This window comes from Amblyomma americanum, chromosome 1 (genome assembly GCF_052857255.1).
Source record: "Amblyomma americanum isolate KBUSLIRL-KWMA chromosome 1, ASM5285725v1, whole genome shotgun sequence".
Lineage (NCBI taxonomy): Eukaryota > Metazoa > Arthropoda > Arachnida > Ixodida > Ixodidae > Amblyomma > Amblyomma americanum.
This window is the reverse complement of record NC_135497.1, coordinates 326949085-326962897: the sequence shown is the minus strand read 5'-3', so window position 1 is coordinate 326962897 and position 13813 is coordinate 326949085. Positions and strand designations below refer to the sequence as shown.

General features: G+C 50.8%; 2 protein-coding genes and 1 pseudogene across 2 annotated transcripts in view; all 3 read right to left on the bottom strand.

Moving 5' to 3' along the window:
* Positions 1-13813, bottom strand: part of LOC144120691 (uncharacterized) — a 341237-nt gene that overhangs the window by 108075 nt on the left and 219349 nt on the right. The gene's annotated exons all lie outside the window — the stretch shown is intronic.
* On the bottom strand, positions 1320-13522 carry LOC144116461 (protein argonaute-2-like). Its single transcript, XM_077651190.1, has 3 exons — positions 13323-13522; positions 8408-8811; positions 1320-3407 (listed from the first exon to the last, which is right to left on the bottom strand). The coding sequence occupies exons 1-3, from the start codon at positions 13378-13380 to the stop codon at positions 1320-1322; spliced, it is 2550 nt and encodes an 849-aa protein (XP_077507316.1). The 5' UTR covers positions 13381-13522.
* LOC144116819 (U2 spliceosomal RNA) lies at positions 10830-10972 on the bottom strand (annotated as a pseudogene).

Genomic DNA, 13813 nt, shown 5'->3' with positions numbered 1-13813 from the left:
GTGCCATCTGTCTCTGGAAGAATCTTCCGGACTGCATCGCCCTGCAGGCTAATCATGACACCTTTTGCGAACATCTACCCAAACACTTCGCTGATAACGGTTAGCACGTCATTTATATACTCCGGATTCGTACAACTTCGTTTTCAGCAGCTTGAGACCTATTGCCTCTTTGGTTCCGTGGATGTGCAACTTTGCTCATTTATGCCTGATATGTTTTCTTTGGCTTTTGTATAACTCGACTTCGTGCATTTCCCCTGTTTTTGTTCCATGACACAGTTGTTTTTACTTTTATCTCTTTTTGTGAATTGCGATATCTTATCTGAACTCACCTGTTTTTTTGTGTGTTTTGCTGCACTTTTACTATTTTTTACTTGTAACATATTTTGCGCAATGTTCTGTATTTGACCCCCCCCCCTTTTTATTTTTACACAATGCCTTTGCGGAGACCTGTGAGGTGTATTTAAATACATAAAAAAATAAAAAAAAAAGAAAGAAAGAAAGAAAACGAAATTTTAAAAAGTCACGGTGATGATAACGCCTTCAAGGGGCTAAAAAAATCACCTGAATATAAACAGTTTCAATGAGTCAGAACCTCAGCAATGTCATTCAAATATAATATAAAAATAAATTTGTAGCAAATGCCACTGTTCTTGCTTGACTAGTCGTAAAAGTCGAACTGGCGTGCCAGCTCACAGGCTAACAGTGCTTCAGAATTGCTGGTAAAAATGCTGCTCTTTATGAATAAACCATTATCCACAGGATAGTGACTTTTCACAAAAAAAGTTGCATATCTTTCTGCATGCGGAATGGGGACAAGAGTATGCACTGCTGTGGCGAATGAGTTCTGGCGAACTCAGTAGGTCGCAAACAGCAGTTAGTCTGTCTAATGCCATTAAATACGAGCACGTGACACTGTTCCGATGGCGTTAAAACTTGATCACTAAGTAATTAATGACATTAAACATGACCTTGTGAAACTGGTATAGCACCTCTAACTGTCGTTCAGTTCAACGGACGGTAAACTGCACAGCCGTTAATATCGCCCGTGCGTAAAAGGGGTGAGACACGGAGCGGGCACGCACAAAACCCAACCACAAGCCTCAGTCTTGGATGTTTACCACCTTTTGAAGAGAAACGATCAAGCTGACGTCAACTAACACCGAGAAGACGTCTCCAGAAATGAATGTCCCGAATGTCCTGAAATTGTAGCGCTGTGGAGATCTATTCGGTGCCGTTACGTATATGCACAGGAAGTCCGCTTGTCATAAGACAAAAGGTTATCCAATGACGCTAGCGGCATTGAATGCGGTATAGCTGTCTTAACAAGATGAGAGTTTAGTGGACACAGTATTGTAGTAGGCGCAGTTGCTTACCTCATGGTTACGGACTTCCAAGAACTGCCCCTCGCTCACTCCGTCCCTGTAGAAGACGATCCGCAGGGGCTTGTGCCCGGTGGTGCGGTAGAAAACCAGTAGCAATTCCTTGATCATGTCCTTCAGGTCCTTGATAATTTCCACACGCGCCTTAGCCTTGGAGTCTTCAATCTGTACCCGAATGGTGGCGTGAAACTTGGACGGTACAGAGTCTAGGCTTCCGACGCACGCAGCGATGGATGGCCTGATCTTGTCCCCAGGCGATGGGTGCGACACGTCTGCTCCGATGACGATCACGGGCCTATGTAATAGCTTCGGCTTCTCCTGGATCAGGAGACTATTGTTGATGCCGCCCATCTTGGCGTTGATCTTTTGGCACAGGTTTTGGATGAGCGCTGCGTTACACTTTTGGACCACGTTGTTGTCCAAGATGCATTGTGTGCGCAGGGAGAGCTCAGTCTCTGCCACCTGCTTGATCTCAGCGTAGTTCGTGGCTTTTGTGATCACAGCCACAACCATCTCCAACTGCGGGCGCTGCTTGCGCTGCTCCGTGAGAACGGTCCGCATGGGCTTGCGGTTTGTGTCGAACGTGATGACCGCAAGCGGCTGCGCAATGCGCATGCCCAGTTCTTGGCCGATGCGGATCAGCATCTTGATGAAGTTGTCCAGGCAGTCCTTCTGCGCGAAGCGGCTCACGTTGAGAACAATCCACTGTGTCATCGACATCGCCTTGTAGAAGCGCTGCCCTCGGAGATCCCACGTACCGTCGCGCGGCTTGCACATGCTGTTGTTCTCAAAAACCAAAGACGGCGGGTCGAGAATTCTGCCAACAACCTGAGTGGGTTCGGGGTTGATCTTGACGCCGAACTCTCGCAGGTACTTGTCCGAGGTGCTGACCATGTCGCGCACAGACTGACGAATCTCCAGGAAGCGCTTGGCTGGCGGCTTGGCCGTGCGCTTCATCATCTCGGCGGTCTGACTCTCCTCGAGTTTCTTCCGACAGTGCTGGCCTTCGGCCAGCTCGCACACCTCCAGAGGAATGTAGACCGGATGCGTCGGGCTGCCACTCTGCACGCAAGGGAAGTTCGGGTACGACAAGCGCCTGTAGCGGCTCTGGAAGTAGTCGGCGACGGAGATCTGACTACCTTCTGATTCAAAATAGATGTCCTTCGCAGCTTCCCTCGTGATCTTGACCACTTTGTACTTGCGCGGGTACGGAAGGTGCGTCACTTTTACGCGGAGTCCTTTGAGCTCCCTATTCAGCCGCGCGTACTGGTTGTCGCGCAATGACCGTAAGTCCGCGGGTGTCAACACACGCCGGCTGTCGCTGAAGAACCTGCACATGAAGTCTACCAGTGGAAGCGACTCGTAGAATGCTGTTGCTGACATGTCGACGTTAAGCATGGGCTTCCATTGGGCGGGTCGAACACTCGCGTAGTAGCCAAACCACACCTCCCGGCCTCCTCCGAGGTCATTGTGCTCGTTGGGTCCCGGCGGTCTGAAGAACGAGCGTCCAACCGGCGCAAGGTTGATCGAGGGGCTGTGCCTCAAGACGATGTCGATGGCCTGGAGGACTTCCTGGGGCACAGTTTGTACGCGCTTTTGGAAGACGCCATGCAGGGCATCCAGGTTCACGGTGGCGGCATACTGGATCTTGATGATAAACTTCTGGCTTCTCTGGTCTTCCTCGATGTCGAATGTGAATGTCCGCTCGCGGAAGTTGAGCTGGCGGCGCGTGTACAGGTTCTTGCGGCCATCGAAAGCCGGGATGCAGTTGGCTAGGTCTTGCCGGTACTTCTTTACTAGGAGCTCGATGACTATCCTGTTGATCTTTGTACTGAGGCATCGGTAGTTTTTCTGCTCAGGAACCTTGGTCTCCTTGGCAGTCTCCGAGGAGATGTCGACGTCGTAGTGGTAGACGCTGCCGGTCGGTATCTCAATGCTGAAGTGGTTGGCAAGAAGTTGTATGGTCCGGCCCAGCTGGCCGTGGGCGGGCCTCCGCGGGAAGTGGGAGGGCAGGGTTCGCTCGAGCTCCTGCGCCGTGATTGGTGGTAATTAGAGCAGGGCATGAAGAAGTAAGTATGCACGCACTGTTTCGTGTGTTGAGCGTCACACAAGTTTGGCCGAATGGTCTTCGATCTACACTACTGTGCAGGACCGGTGAGTCTTAACGGGGAAAGCCTCCTGCACCCCGTGTGTTGTAGCGAGCCTATTAAAGGACGGCGCTTGAACATTAATATAGCTCCCCTGAGAATGTCTTAAATGTTTTGTGCAAGCGAAGTTATCTGCAGTCAATATCTAAATTACAGCGTCTTCTAGCCTTTCTATCTCCTTTCATCACTCTTTTCATGCTCACAGGTCGGCGCTCTTCAGCCAGCCCTACCCACTCGGCCACACCGCCGGCTGCAGACGCGTTCGGGAATTTTCCCGGTAATGGTGGGGGGGGGGGGGTGAGGAGGGCTTCCTGAACCGCCGAAACGACACTTATTATTGGCAGCGGCCACAGTAGCTGCCATACTTCTGAATCTAACCGACAGCCACATCAGAACAAAAATACGCAGGAGCACGAGACGGAGAAATGCGCGGGCGTGAAAAAATCGCTGGAAAGAGCTCGCCAACCTTCGCTCGGGATTGTGGGTTCTGTGCTCAATGTAGGAATATATGGTTCAGGTGTTTATGACGCAAGCTCGTAGTACTTGAGCGAGGTTATGTACACGGTTGGTCAAAAGTTCCGGGGCCACAGGGCTTGCTTCTTTCATCGGTATATCGTGGCATTTAAGGTGCGATTAAAGCTATCAAGGTTCGCAGAGTATAGAACGATACCTCTTCCGCCCTCTACGGATATTTTGAGTCTTTGGGTGTGTCATGTCTGCCTGATTATACAGCTCAAAAGCAGACCCTATGGCCTGGGAACTTTTGACCTACCCTGTACTTTCCTCGGAAGGTATTTCAAAGCCTTGTTCTATCTTGAGCACATATGACAGGGGCGATCGGGTCGACTGCAAAATCAAGGAACCGCACTGCGTGGTCGTGGTGTACATCAAAAGCGAGACAGTCAGTACTAGTTCTTTCTGTGCCTTAATTTATTTATTCAGGGAACCCAGCCCATGATAGCGCCAGTGCTGAAGTATTTCTTCCAAGGTTTCAGAACCACTCAAAGGGCAACTGTGGGCGAGTTTGAATGTTTTAGACGTAGTATTGTGTTCCTATTCGCATAACATTTCTTGGGAGTCAATTCTCTGTGCCTTTAAAAGCGTTTTTCAAAATCCTGAGTAGAAGCCCTTTAAACCAGCAAAAGCAAAGAACACCGAAACTAAAACTGGGTTTCTCCCAAAGAATGACGTCAAGATAGAAGCTTGTCGTCATGCATACTGTCACAAAAACTTTCGGCGCGTTGACTGACTAAACTGGAGACTGTAAGCGACAGACCACCGTTTGTGTGAAATGACCAAAAACAAAGGTCTTCATTTTCTTCTTCTTGCGCAAACTCCAAGCAAATATGGAAGGGCATGCAGCTGGTGACGTCACACGTGCAAGGTCTCCCACAGAAATCGTCCCGATTGGGGCGACAAAATTGGAAACATTTAATTATTCGTGCTGAAACAAACCGACGCCCGGCGGCGAAGCTCGGCACAAGGAACTACCTTGGAAATTTCGGCATTCGTGGAGGCCAAAAGAAGACGTCGCAGCTGCCCATTAACAGCGAAAGATGAACAACATTCACATGAATTTTTCTGCGAATTGAGAATGTGCAGACGCGTAATTTATAAGCATCAACAGCTGCAGTCCAAGGAAACATCAGTTTGCCAGAGTGAATGTTCGGGCTCGACGGTGCACCATTTCGCTTCGAGTTAAAGAGCATTTAACGAGTGACTAAAAAAAGACAATACACTCACCGCGGTGGCTCGGTGGTTAGAGTGCTCGATCACTGATCCGGCGTTCCCAGGATCGAACCCGACCGCTGCGGCTGCGTTTTGATGGAACCGAAACGCTAAGGCGCCCGTGTGCTGTTCGATGTCAGTGTACGTTAAAGATCCCCAGGTGGTCGAAATCATTCCGAGGCCTCCAATACGGCGCTTCTTTCTTTCTTCTTTCACTCTCTCGCCTTTTTGTCCTTTCTCTTACGGCGCGCGGTACGGGTGTCTGCCGATATGAGAGAAAGGTAGCCCAATAATAATAATAATAATAATAATAATAATAATAATAATAATAATAATAATAATAATCGGTTTTGGGGGAAAAGAAATGGCGCCGTATCTGTCTCATATACCGTTGGGCACCTTGACCGCGCCGTAAGGGAAGGGGAAAAGGAGGGAGTGAAAGAAGGAAGAAAGAAGTGCCGTAGTGGAGGGCTCCGGAATAATTTCGACAACTTGGGGATCTTTAACGTGCACTGACGTCGCACAGCACACCGGCGCCTTAGCGTTTACCCGCCGCAGTGGCTCAGTGGTTAGGGCGCTCGGCTACTGATCCAGAGTTCCCGGGCTCGAACCCGACCGCGGCGGCTGCGTTTTTATGGAGGAAAAACGCGAAGGCGCCCGTGTGCTGTGCGACGTCGGTGCATGTTAAAGATCCCCAGGTGGCCGAAATTATTCCGGAGCCCACCGCTACGGCAATTCTCTCTTCCTTTCTTCTTTCACTCCCTCCTATATCCCTTCCCTTATTGCGCGGTTCAGGTTTCCAACGATATATGAGACTGATACTGCGCATTCCCTTTCCCCAAAAATTATTATTATTACTTAGTGTTTTTCCTCCATAAAAACGCTGCCGCCGCGGACGGGTTCGAACCCGGGAACTCCGGATCAGTAGCCGAGCGCCCTTACCACTTAGCCACCGCGGCGGGTTGGATTAGCCCCGCTAATCCAGGATATACAAAGCGAAACCGAGATTGAGGTCTCCACTGAACCACGGAGCCGATTGTGCGCTTTTCGTTTCGTGAAAATGAACGGTCTTTGCAAAGTTGTCCACGCCAATGAACTCTATGAACGCCGTCGGCTCACTTGTTTTGTTTGGTTTTTTGAGGAAAGGAAATGGCACAGTAACCGTCTCACATCTCGGTGGACACCCGAACCGCGCCGTGAATTAAGGAAGGGATAAAGGAGGGAGGGAAAGAGGAAACTAAATTTAAAGTTGGATTTTGAGGAAATGTGCGGCGGTGCGCAGCGGCTGAACATCTGTGGCTCGGTGCTACTAGTGGCGCATGCGCAGTAGTGAGTAGGGATCGAGAGAGAGAGAGAGAAATGCGCCATGTGTCGTCACTGCTCCTCGTGCATGCGCAGCACGGCTCTCCAGGAATCACGCGAAACTGCTCAACCTGCGGTCAGTAAAGCTTCCGCTTTAAAAAGAATTTCACACGCTGGCAACACAACACTCAGCCGCTGGTGCGTAAGTAGTGAACCCAAAGGCTAAACCTGACGACGCAATAATTCCTCGAGCCACCCTTTATCCAGGCGACGACTGAGGCCCTGAACATCACAGAAGAAACTGTGAGAATTGAAAATTGGTTATCGGGGATAGGAAATGGCACTGTACCTTTCTCACATATCGGCGGACACCTGAGACGCGCCGTAAGGGAAGGCAAAAGGCGAGAGTGAAAGAGGAAAGGAAGAAAGAAATGCCGTAGTGGAGGGCTCCGGAATAATTTAGACCACCTGGGGATCTTTAACATACACTGACATCGCACAGCACGCGGGCGCCTCAGCGCTTCGCTTCCATCGAAACGCAGCCGCCGCGGTCGGGTTCAAACCACTCATCGAAATACAAACTTTCCTTTTAAATTTCGCCCACTCGACTTGTCTATATCATTGTTGACCAAGGAACTCATTGCGGTTCCCAAACGTTGTTCTCTATCTTGACTTTCTCAGCGGTTAAATCTGATGTTTCACTTCCAGAGCGCCCTATACGTCAATCACTACCACGATGCTTGCTACCCACAGAACTTTTTGTTAGTAAAAACTAAGCCCTGCATAGTCGGCTGCAATTCGAGAAAGAAGCGACGGATGCCCTACCAAGGAAGCCTTGCAGCCAACGGCGTCGGCCAATTCTCCGGACGCCGCTCTCAATCTGATTAAACGGTGGTTCATCTCCTTTCATATGCCACTCCCTGAGATGTCACGCAGGTCCAAGAGGATTGACTAACCATGAAGTCATGAGAACCAGTCGACGCCTTTGGCTGGAGGGCCTCTTTCGAGAGGAACATGCTGTTTCGTTCTTGAGTTGTATGCCCCGCCGCGGTGGCTCAGTGGTTAGGGCGCTCGACTACTGATCCGGAGGAGTTCCCGGGTTCGAACCCGACCGCGGCGGCTGCGTTTTTATGGAGGAAAAACGCTAAGGCGCCCGTGTGCTGTGCGATGTCAGTGCACGTTAAAGATCCCCAGGTGGTCGAAATTATTCCGGAGCCCTCCACTACGGTACCTATTCTTCCTTTCTTCTTTCACTCCCTCCTTTATCCCTTCCCTTACGGCGCGGTTCAGGTGTCCAACGATATATGAGACAGATACTGCGCCATTTCCTTTCCCCAAAAACCAATTATAATTTTATTATTATTATTGAGTTGTATTATACCGGGGTTTGGTTCTCGTACCGTCTGTGCAAGTCGATATTTTGGAAATGTGATGTTTCCTCTTGCCTTGAAACTAACAGTTAAAACCCTTTGTAACGAAGCGGTTTATAACAAATCAACTGATATAACGAAGAAATTATGATTGCACGTGGAAGCTCAGCCAACAGGAGCTATAACGAAGCTACCCTTACAAAGAAGTTATCGCCGGAAACTTTCAACTTCGTGGTAAAGAGGTTCAACCGCTTTAATAGGTGCAACTTTATATGGACCCCTGGCATAACAAGCTGCACAGCATGGTTTATAACGAAATAATGGATATAACGAAGGAATTACGATTCCCCGTGGAAGCTCGGTCAACACTGCATATAACGAAGTAACAGCCGCGAACACACTTTCTACTTTGTTATAACGAGGTTAAGCGAGCTACATGCCATAGCCCAAGGTGAAGCCCTTTTCGGAAAACAGTACGCACCTTGATACTGACATCGCCGCCTGGAGTGGCCTGGTCTCCAGCTTCGGGGGTCTGCTCTGTTACTGCAACGGGCGACGTACATGGTGGCGACGGTGGTAGGGCAGCTGCTGCCGGCTGACTGCGACTCACGGCGGCTGCTGCGGATGCAGGCCGCGGGCTGCTGGCCGCTACGTTGGCGTCACCTGCGGCGGCGGGGGCCCCGTAGCTGGGACGGGAGGCGCTGGGCTGAGCGGTGGGCTGAGCTCTGGGCACCGCGGCAGGGGCCGGGCCGCGGCTGACGGCGCGCGGCTGCGGACTGGGCGCGGCGCCCTGCTGCAGTACTTGCGCGAACAAATCCCGCGGCGTACCGGCGGGCGACGGAGCAGGAGCGGTGGCTTGATTGCCACCGCTGGCCGAAGGCACCGCTGCGAGCCGAAAATGCCCGTTTAACGTAGCGTTCATACATCTGCTGCGTTTGCGATCATAGCGATCGCTACGACACGCATATATACACCGCCGAAAGCTGAAGACTGGACAGCCGTCGCCGGAGCTCCGTTGGTAGAGCACCGGACGCTAAATTCAGAGGTAGTGGGTTTCGGATACCAACGGTGGCATGTGGTTGTTTTCCTTCTGCTTTATAATCAATTATCTTTAAAAAGTTTCGTTTTTTCTTCATGGGGGTTTAACGTCGCAAAGAGAGAGACAGAGAAAGACGGAAAGGCAGGGAGGTTAACTAGGCAACACCCGGTATGCTACCCTACACGTGGGAAGTAGAACGAAGGGAGAGATAGAAAAGGGAGAGAACAAAGGGATATGATCACTTTTCCACGTGTCCGTCGGCCGTTACTTGCAGGGTACACAGGGCACACACTGATTGTTCACAATCATGCACTCAGTCCTGAGTCCTTCAAGAACTTTAAAGGTGCCTTCAAAGCTGTCCTCTGCGATGAAGGCGTACTCCAAGGACCCAGACTCTTTAACAAGTTTTTGCCGTATTAAGACCCCACGGATGAACACCACATATTATTAAAAAAAACATCCCTTATGCTTCTTGGTTCGGTCACTGTTGGCCTCCATCATGTATGTCATAACGAGCACCACTTGTCCCTTCCCTTGTCTGCTCAACGGTAAAAGACAGATGGTATAGAGTACCTAGTCGAGGGTTTGACGGAATGCCGTCTGGTCAGGTCAGCAGAATGAATCTTCGGTTTACTGACCATGTGAATATGGTCAGCTGACTTCAGCTAACATATCTGACATGGTCAGTGACCGAAAATTCAGTATACTGTGGTCGAGAGCATACGTCGCAATGGCCGTCCCAACTAAGACAGCTGTGCAAGCCGACAATGGCATGCTCTGTAACTACACACGACTAAACACGCAGCGCCCCCAAACAGCGTCGTATGCCCTTTACACGGAAGAACTGAGTGTGAGGCCCTAGCTGTCGCACAGGGTCTTAATTTTCACACAAATGCGATCAGCCCTCCCCCACAGCAACGAAGAAGCAACAAATGTCCCGCCGCGCATTCAATATATTTGCGACACACGCGCACGCTTTCCTTCTAGTTGTATACTTGAGAACAAAAAAAAAACAATTTTAAATTTAACTTCGCTAACCCTGGAATTCAGCGAAAACAAGGACGCTTGCTAAGCACCTGTGGCTCGTCCACGGCAGCGCCTGCATGGACAGCCGTTCTATAGTATATACACACACGACCACGTGGCTTAGACGTATCTCATGGTCTTACACCCCCATCAAATGTGTTCAGGGTCAAAGGTGAACCCAAATGTCACCTAATGTCAAAGGTCAAAGATCAGAGGTCAACTAAAGGTCATGGGTCAAGGGCAGAGGTCAAGAGTTCCACGCCATAACTGTACCACGTACGGTCATACATGGCTAACATGGTTGGGCTGAAAGTCATTGAAGGCTATTCTCCGGCCTATGCGACTTCTTTACCAACGTGGTGAAGCTTTTCGCTTCGTGTTCAACTGCCGTGACTTCTTTAGTTTCATTCCTTTTAGAGCCCAGTTCGCCCGTTGCTGCGTTCCGCGTCGTAGTCGCTGTAACATGCTACCTGACAGGTGACGTGTTACGGAGTGTGACAGGTGACGTGTTGGCAGGTAGCACCAGAGCGAAGCGCCACCTGACACACGAGAGGAATGGACAGCCGGAAGGCGGCTGCTACGGGACGATGCCGGAGGGTCGCTAGCAACGCAACAGGAACCTGCCAAGCGGTAGCAAGCGGCTTGCGAAGAGCTGCGCTCAAATTCCGAATTACCGTCTGTCATAATGGGTCGTCTGTCTGTCTGTTACTGCCTGGAAGAAAGAAAGGAAAGTGCACAGGCCTGCTCACTGGCTCAAGCCGAGCCACAATCGCTACCACGTGCAGATAGTAGGAGAGTTGAAAGATGGGACAGAAAGACAGGATAGTAAAGACGCGCTAAAGACAAGGCCGATCCCGGAGGTAGTGCAATACTGGGCCAACCGGTGGCGGGAAAGAAGCATCCTTCAAACTCCCCGCCACATTTCCAAAAATAAGTCCAACTTGGACCCGTAAGAGATACTCCACGGGTCCGGACAACTATAATGGGGCGTCAATTTTTTTTTAATTTATATATCGGGCGTAAAGAATGCACCTTTCGTACCGCTGACAACGCTTGCTGTCACGGAGAATGTCAACACATGCTGGTTGTGAGAAACGTTTCCCCAAATCCCTGCCTTTCCTCAAAATCGACGGAGTCCAGAACATCGTCAACGCCAATGCCAATGATCACAATGAACGCGGCGGTGGCGGCTGAATGACGTCATAGCTGTCACGTGGCTTCTCCTCGGTTCAAGGTAAAACTCTCCTACACGGCGAAGCAGCTGCGCAAGGTAGTAGTAAAGCATTCCCTTCACAGGAAGGGGACGATTAGATGGCTGCCCGGCCCTATTGAGCTGCGATGTAGGGGCTGCCGCACATGTGGCGAGGGCTGCTTGTCACCGGAAGTACCTGTTGCTAAACCGTCGTCGTCGCTTCAGATGAGGCGGCTGTTGCGAGTCCTTTCTGCCAATCTTTTCTCTCAAATCTCGTTTAACTCTCCAAATGTCTGCCCGTAGCAGCGATTATCTTCACGTGTCAGTGATTACCTGCACGTGGTAGCTACTGTGGATCAGCTTGAGCCGGTGGGCGGGTCCGTGAACTTTTCATTCTTCCCTAAGTCTCAACAACGACAACAAAACTCTGCCACACATCGCACCACACAGCGGGACGCCAAGCTGTTAAGCCGGCTTGATTTCATCCGGCAGCCCCATAGAGTGCGCACTCATACCTAGAAACAAGAGAGACGCAGTCGCGATAAACAGCGACCACAATCCGGGGAAAGAGAGACCTTTGCTGAAAATTGAAAATTGGTTTTTGAGGAAAAAAAGACGCAGTAACCGTCTCGCATATCGCGGCGCACACCTGAAGCACGCCGTAAGGGAAGGGATAGAAGGACTGGGTGCAGAAAGGAAAAAAAGAGGTGCCGTAGTGGAGGGCTCCGGAATAATTTCGGCCTTCTGGGCATCTTTAACGTGCACCGATATCGTACAGCACACGGGAACCTTTGCGTTTCGCCTCCATCGAAACGAGGCCGCCGCGGTCGGGTTCGAACCCGGGTACCCCGGATCAGCAGCCGAGTGCCCTAATCACTGAGCCACCGCTGCGGGTAATCCGGATAGGCCAAGCAAAAAATGCAGCGCAAAGAGATTAAGGAAGCTCAAAAGCGATACCCGAAAGGCGCGGGTTCGATTCCGGCCGCGGCGGTCGAATTTCGATGGAGGCGAAATTGAAGAGGCCCGTGTTATGTGCGTTGTCAGGGCATGTTAAAGAACCTCAAGGTAGTCGAAATTTCCGGAGCCCTCCACTACGGCGGCTCTCATAGCCTAAGTCACTTTGGGACGTTAAACCCAAATAAACCATAAAGAAATCGTAAATGCGCTTAGGGGATTAGGGTGCGGAGCTGCGGAGGTGTTGCTATGCATCAAGAACGGACTAAAACGAGACGGCAGCGCTCGGAAACATGCCGTAGATAAAGGCACTCATCAAGCGGAAGAGCGTTCCACAGCACCTGCTCCGTGTCAGGTCAGCAGCATGGCCGGACCATGCAGGCGCACGGGCGACGCGTGCAGAAGCGCATGCCGCCGCGGCGCACAAAGCCGTTTCGAGCCATCGCGGCGGGGGAAGCGGCCAGAGTGAAGAGGTTCCAAAAATATCGTTGACCCGCCGCGGTAGCTCAGTGGTTAGGGCGCTCGACTACTGATCCGGAGTTCCCGGGTTCGAACCCGACCGCGGCGGCTGCGTTTTTATGGAGGAAAAACGCTAAGGCGCCCGTGTGCTGTGCGATGTCAGTGCACGTTAAAGATCCCCAGGTGGTCGAAATTACTCCGGAGCCCTCCACTACGGCACCTAATTCTTCCTTTCTTCTTTCACTCCCTCTCTTATCCCTTCCATTACGGCGCGGTTCAGGGGTCCAACGATATATGAGACAGATACTGCGCCATTTCCTTTCCCCAAAAAACCAATTATTATTATTATTATTAAAAATATCGACATTTTTCGCTGCAACGCGCTGCTCAATCGCTGTATTCGCTCAGTCGCTTGCACGTGAACCAACCTTAACGCGATATAAAGGCTCTCGAGGTCGCTTCGGCTCAACCAAACGCGGTTTTTTTTTTCTCTCAAGTCACGGTCACTCACGCTCAAATAAAAATGATAGCGAAAACAAACGGGTAACGAAGCTCGTGAATTTCGTTCAGCCTTCTCGCAAAAATTTAATGCTTTAGAACAGAATCATCCTAGCCCACGAGGTTAGGCCTACAGCGCCCACCATGTGACGCCAGATGAACAAAGGGATCGAGCACCCAAACGACAGCGGCGGAGGCCACAGAACCGAAAGGAAATTCGCTACGCACCTGGAGGTCCACCAGCTGAGTCGTTTTTCTTCTTGTCTTTGCGCTCTCCTTTCCCCATTTAGATAGCGGGCCACAAACACAAATGACAATCACCGGAACGGACGTCTTGACTGTTTGCCGAGACCCTTCAGAAAGGCAAAAAGGCTGCGTTGTTACTCTTTTATAGTGACCTTTTCCGCTCCGTGATTCGCTCATATGCTTCGCCACGAGCTGCACGTGTTCCGTCGTCATTGGCTGTGCTTGGAGACGTCATGCGCGTGCCGGCGCTACTGCCTCCAAGAACGCATAAAGAAAAAAAACAATGGATCCAAAGGAAATCGTCGTACGATACCGCGTTACCACTGCTCCTTATGGGAACGCAGTCACGGCGCGTCTCGAACACGCGCGCTGTGGAACTCGAAGACTGCAAATGGACACTGTTAGAAAATTCTGTAAAACTACGGGAAAAGCTGAACGGCTCCCGTCCCGCACGTCGGCGTAATCGCCAAAGT

Coding starts and splice junctions, on each gene's coding strand:
- LOC144116461 (XM_077651190.1), bottom strand. CDS start 13,380: ATGGGGAAAGGAGAGCGCAAAGACAAGAAGAAAAACGACTCAGCTGGT. Junction 8,812..13,322: donor CTCAGCTGGTGGACCTCCAG/GTGCGTAGCGAA, acceptor TTCGGCTCGCAG/CGGTGCCTTCGGCCAGCGGT. Junction 3,408..8,407: donor GCGGCGATGTCAGTATCAAG/GTGCGTACTGTT, acceptor ATCACGGCGCAG/GAGCTCGAGCGAACCCTGCC.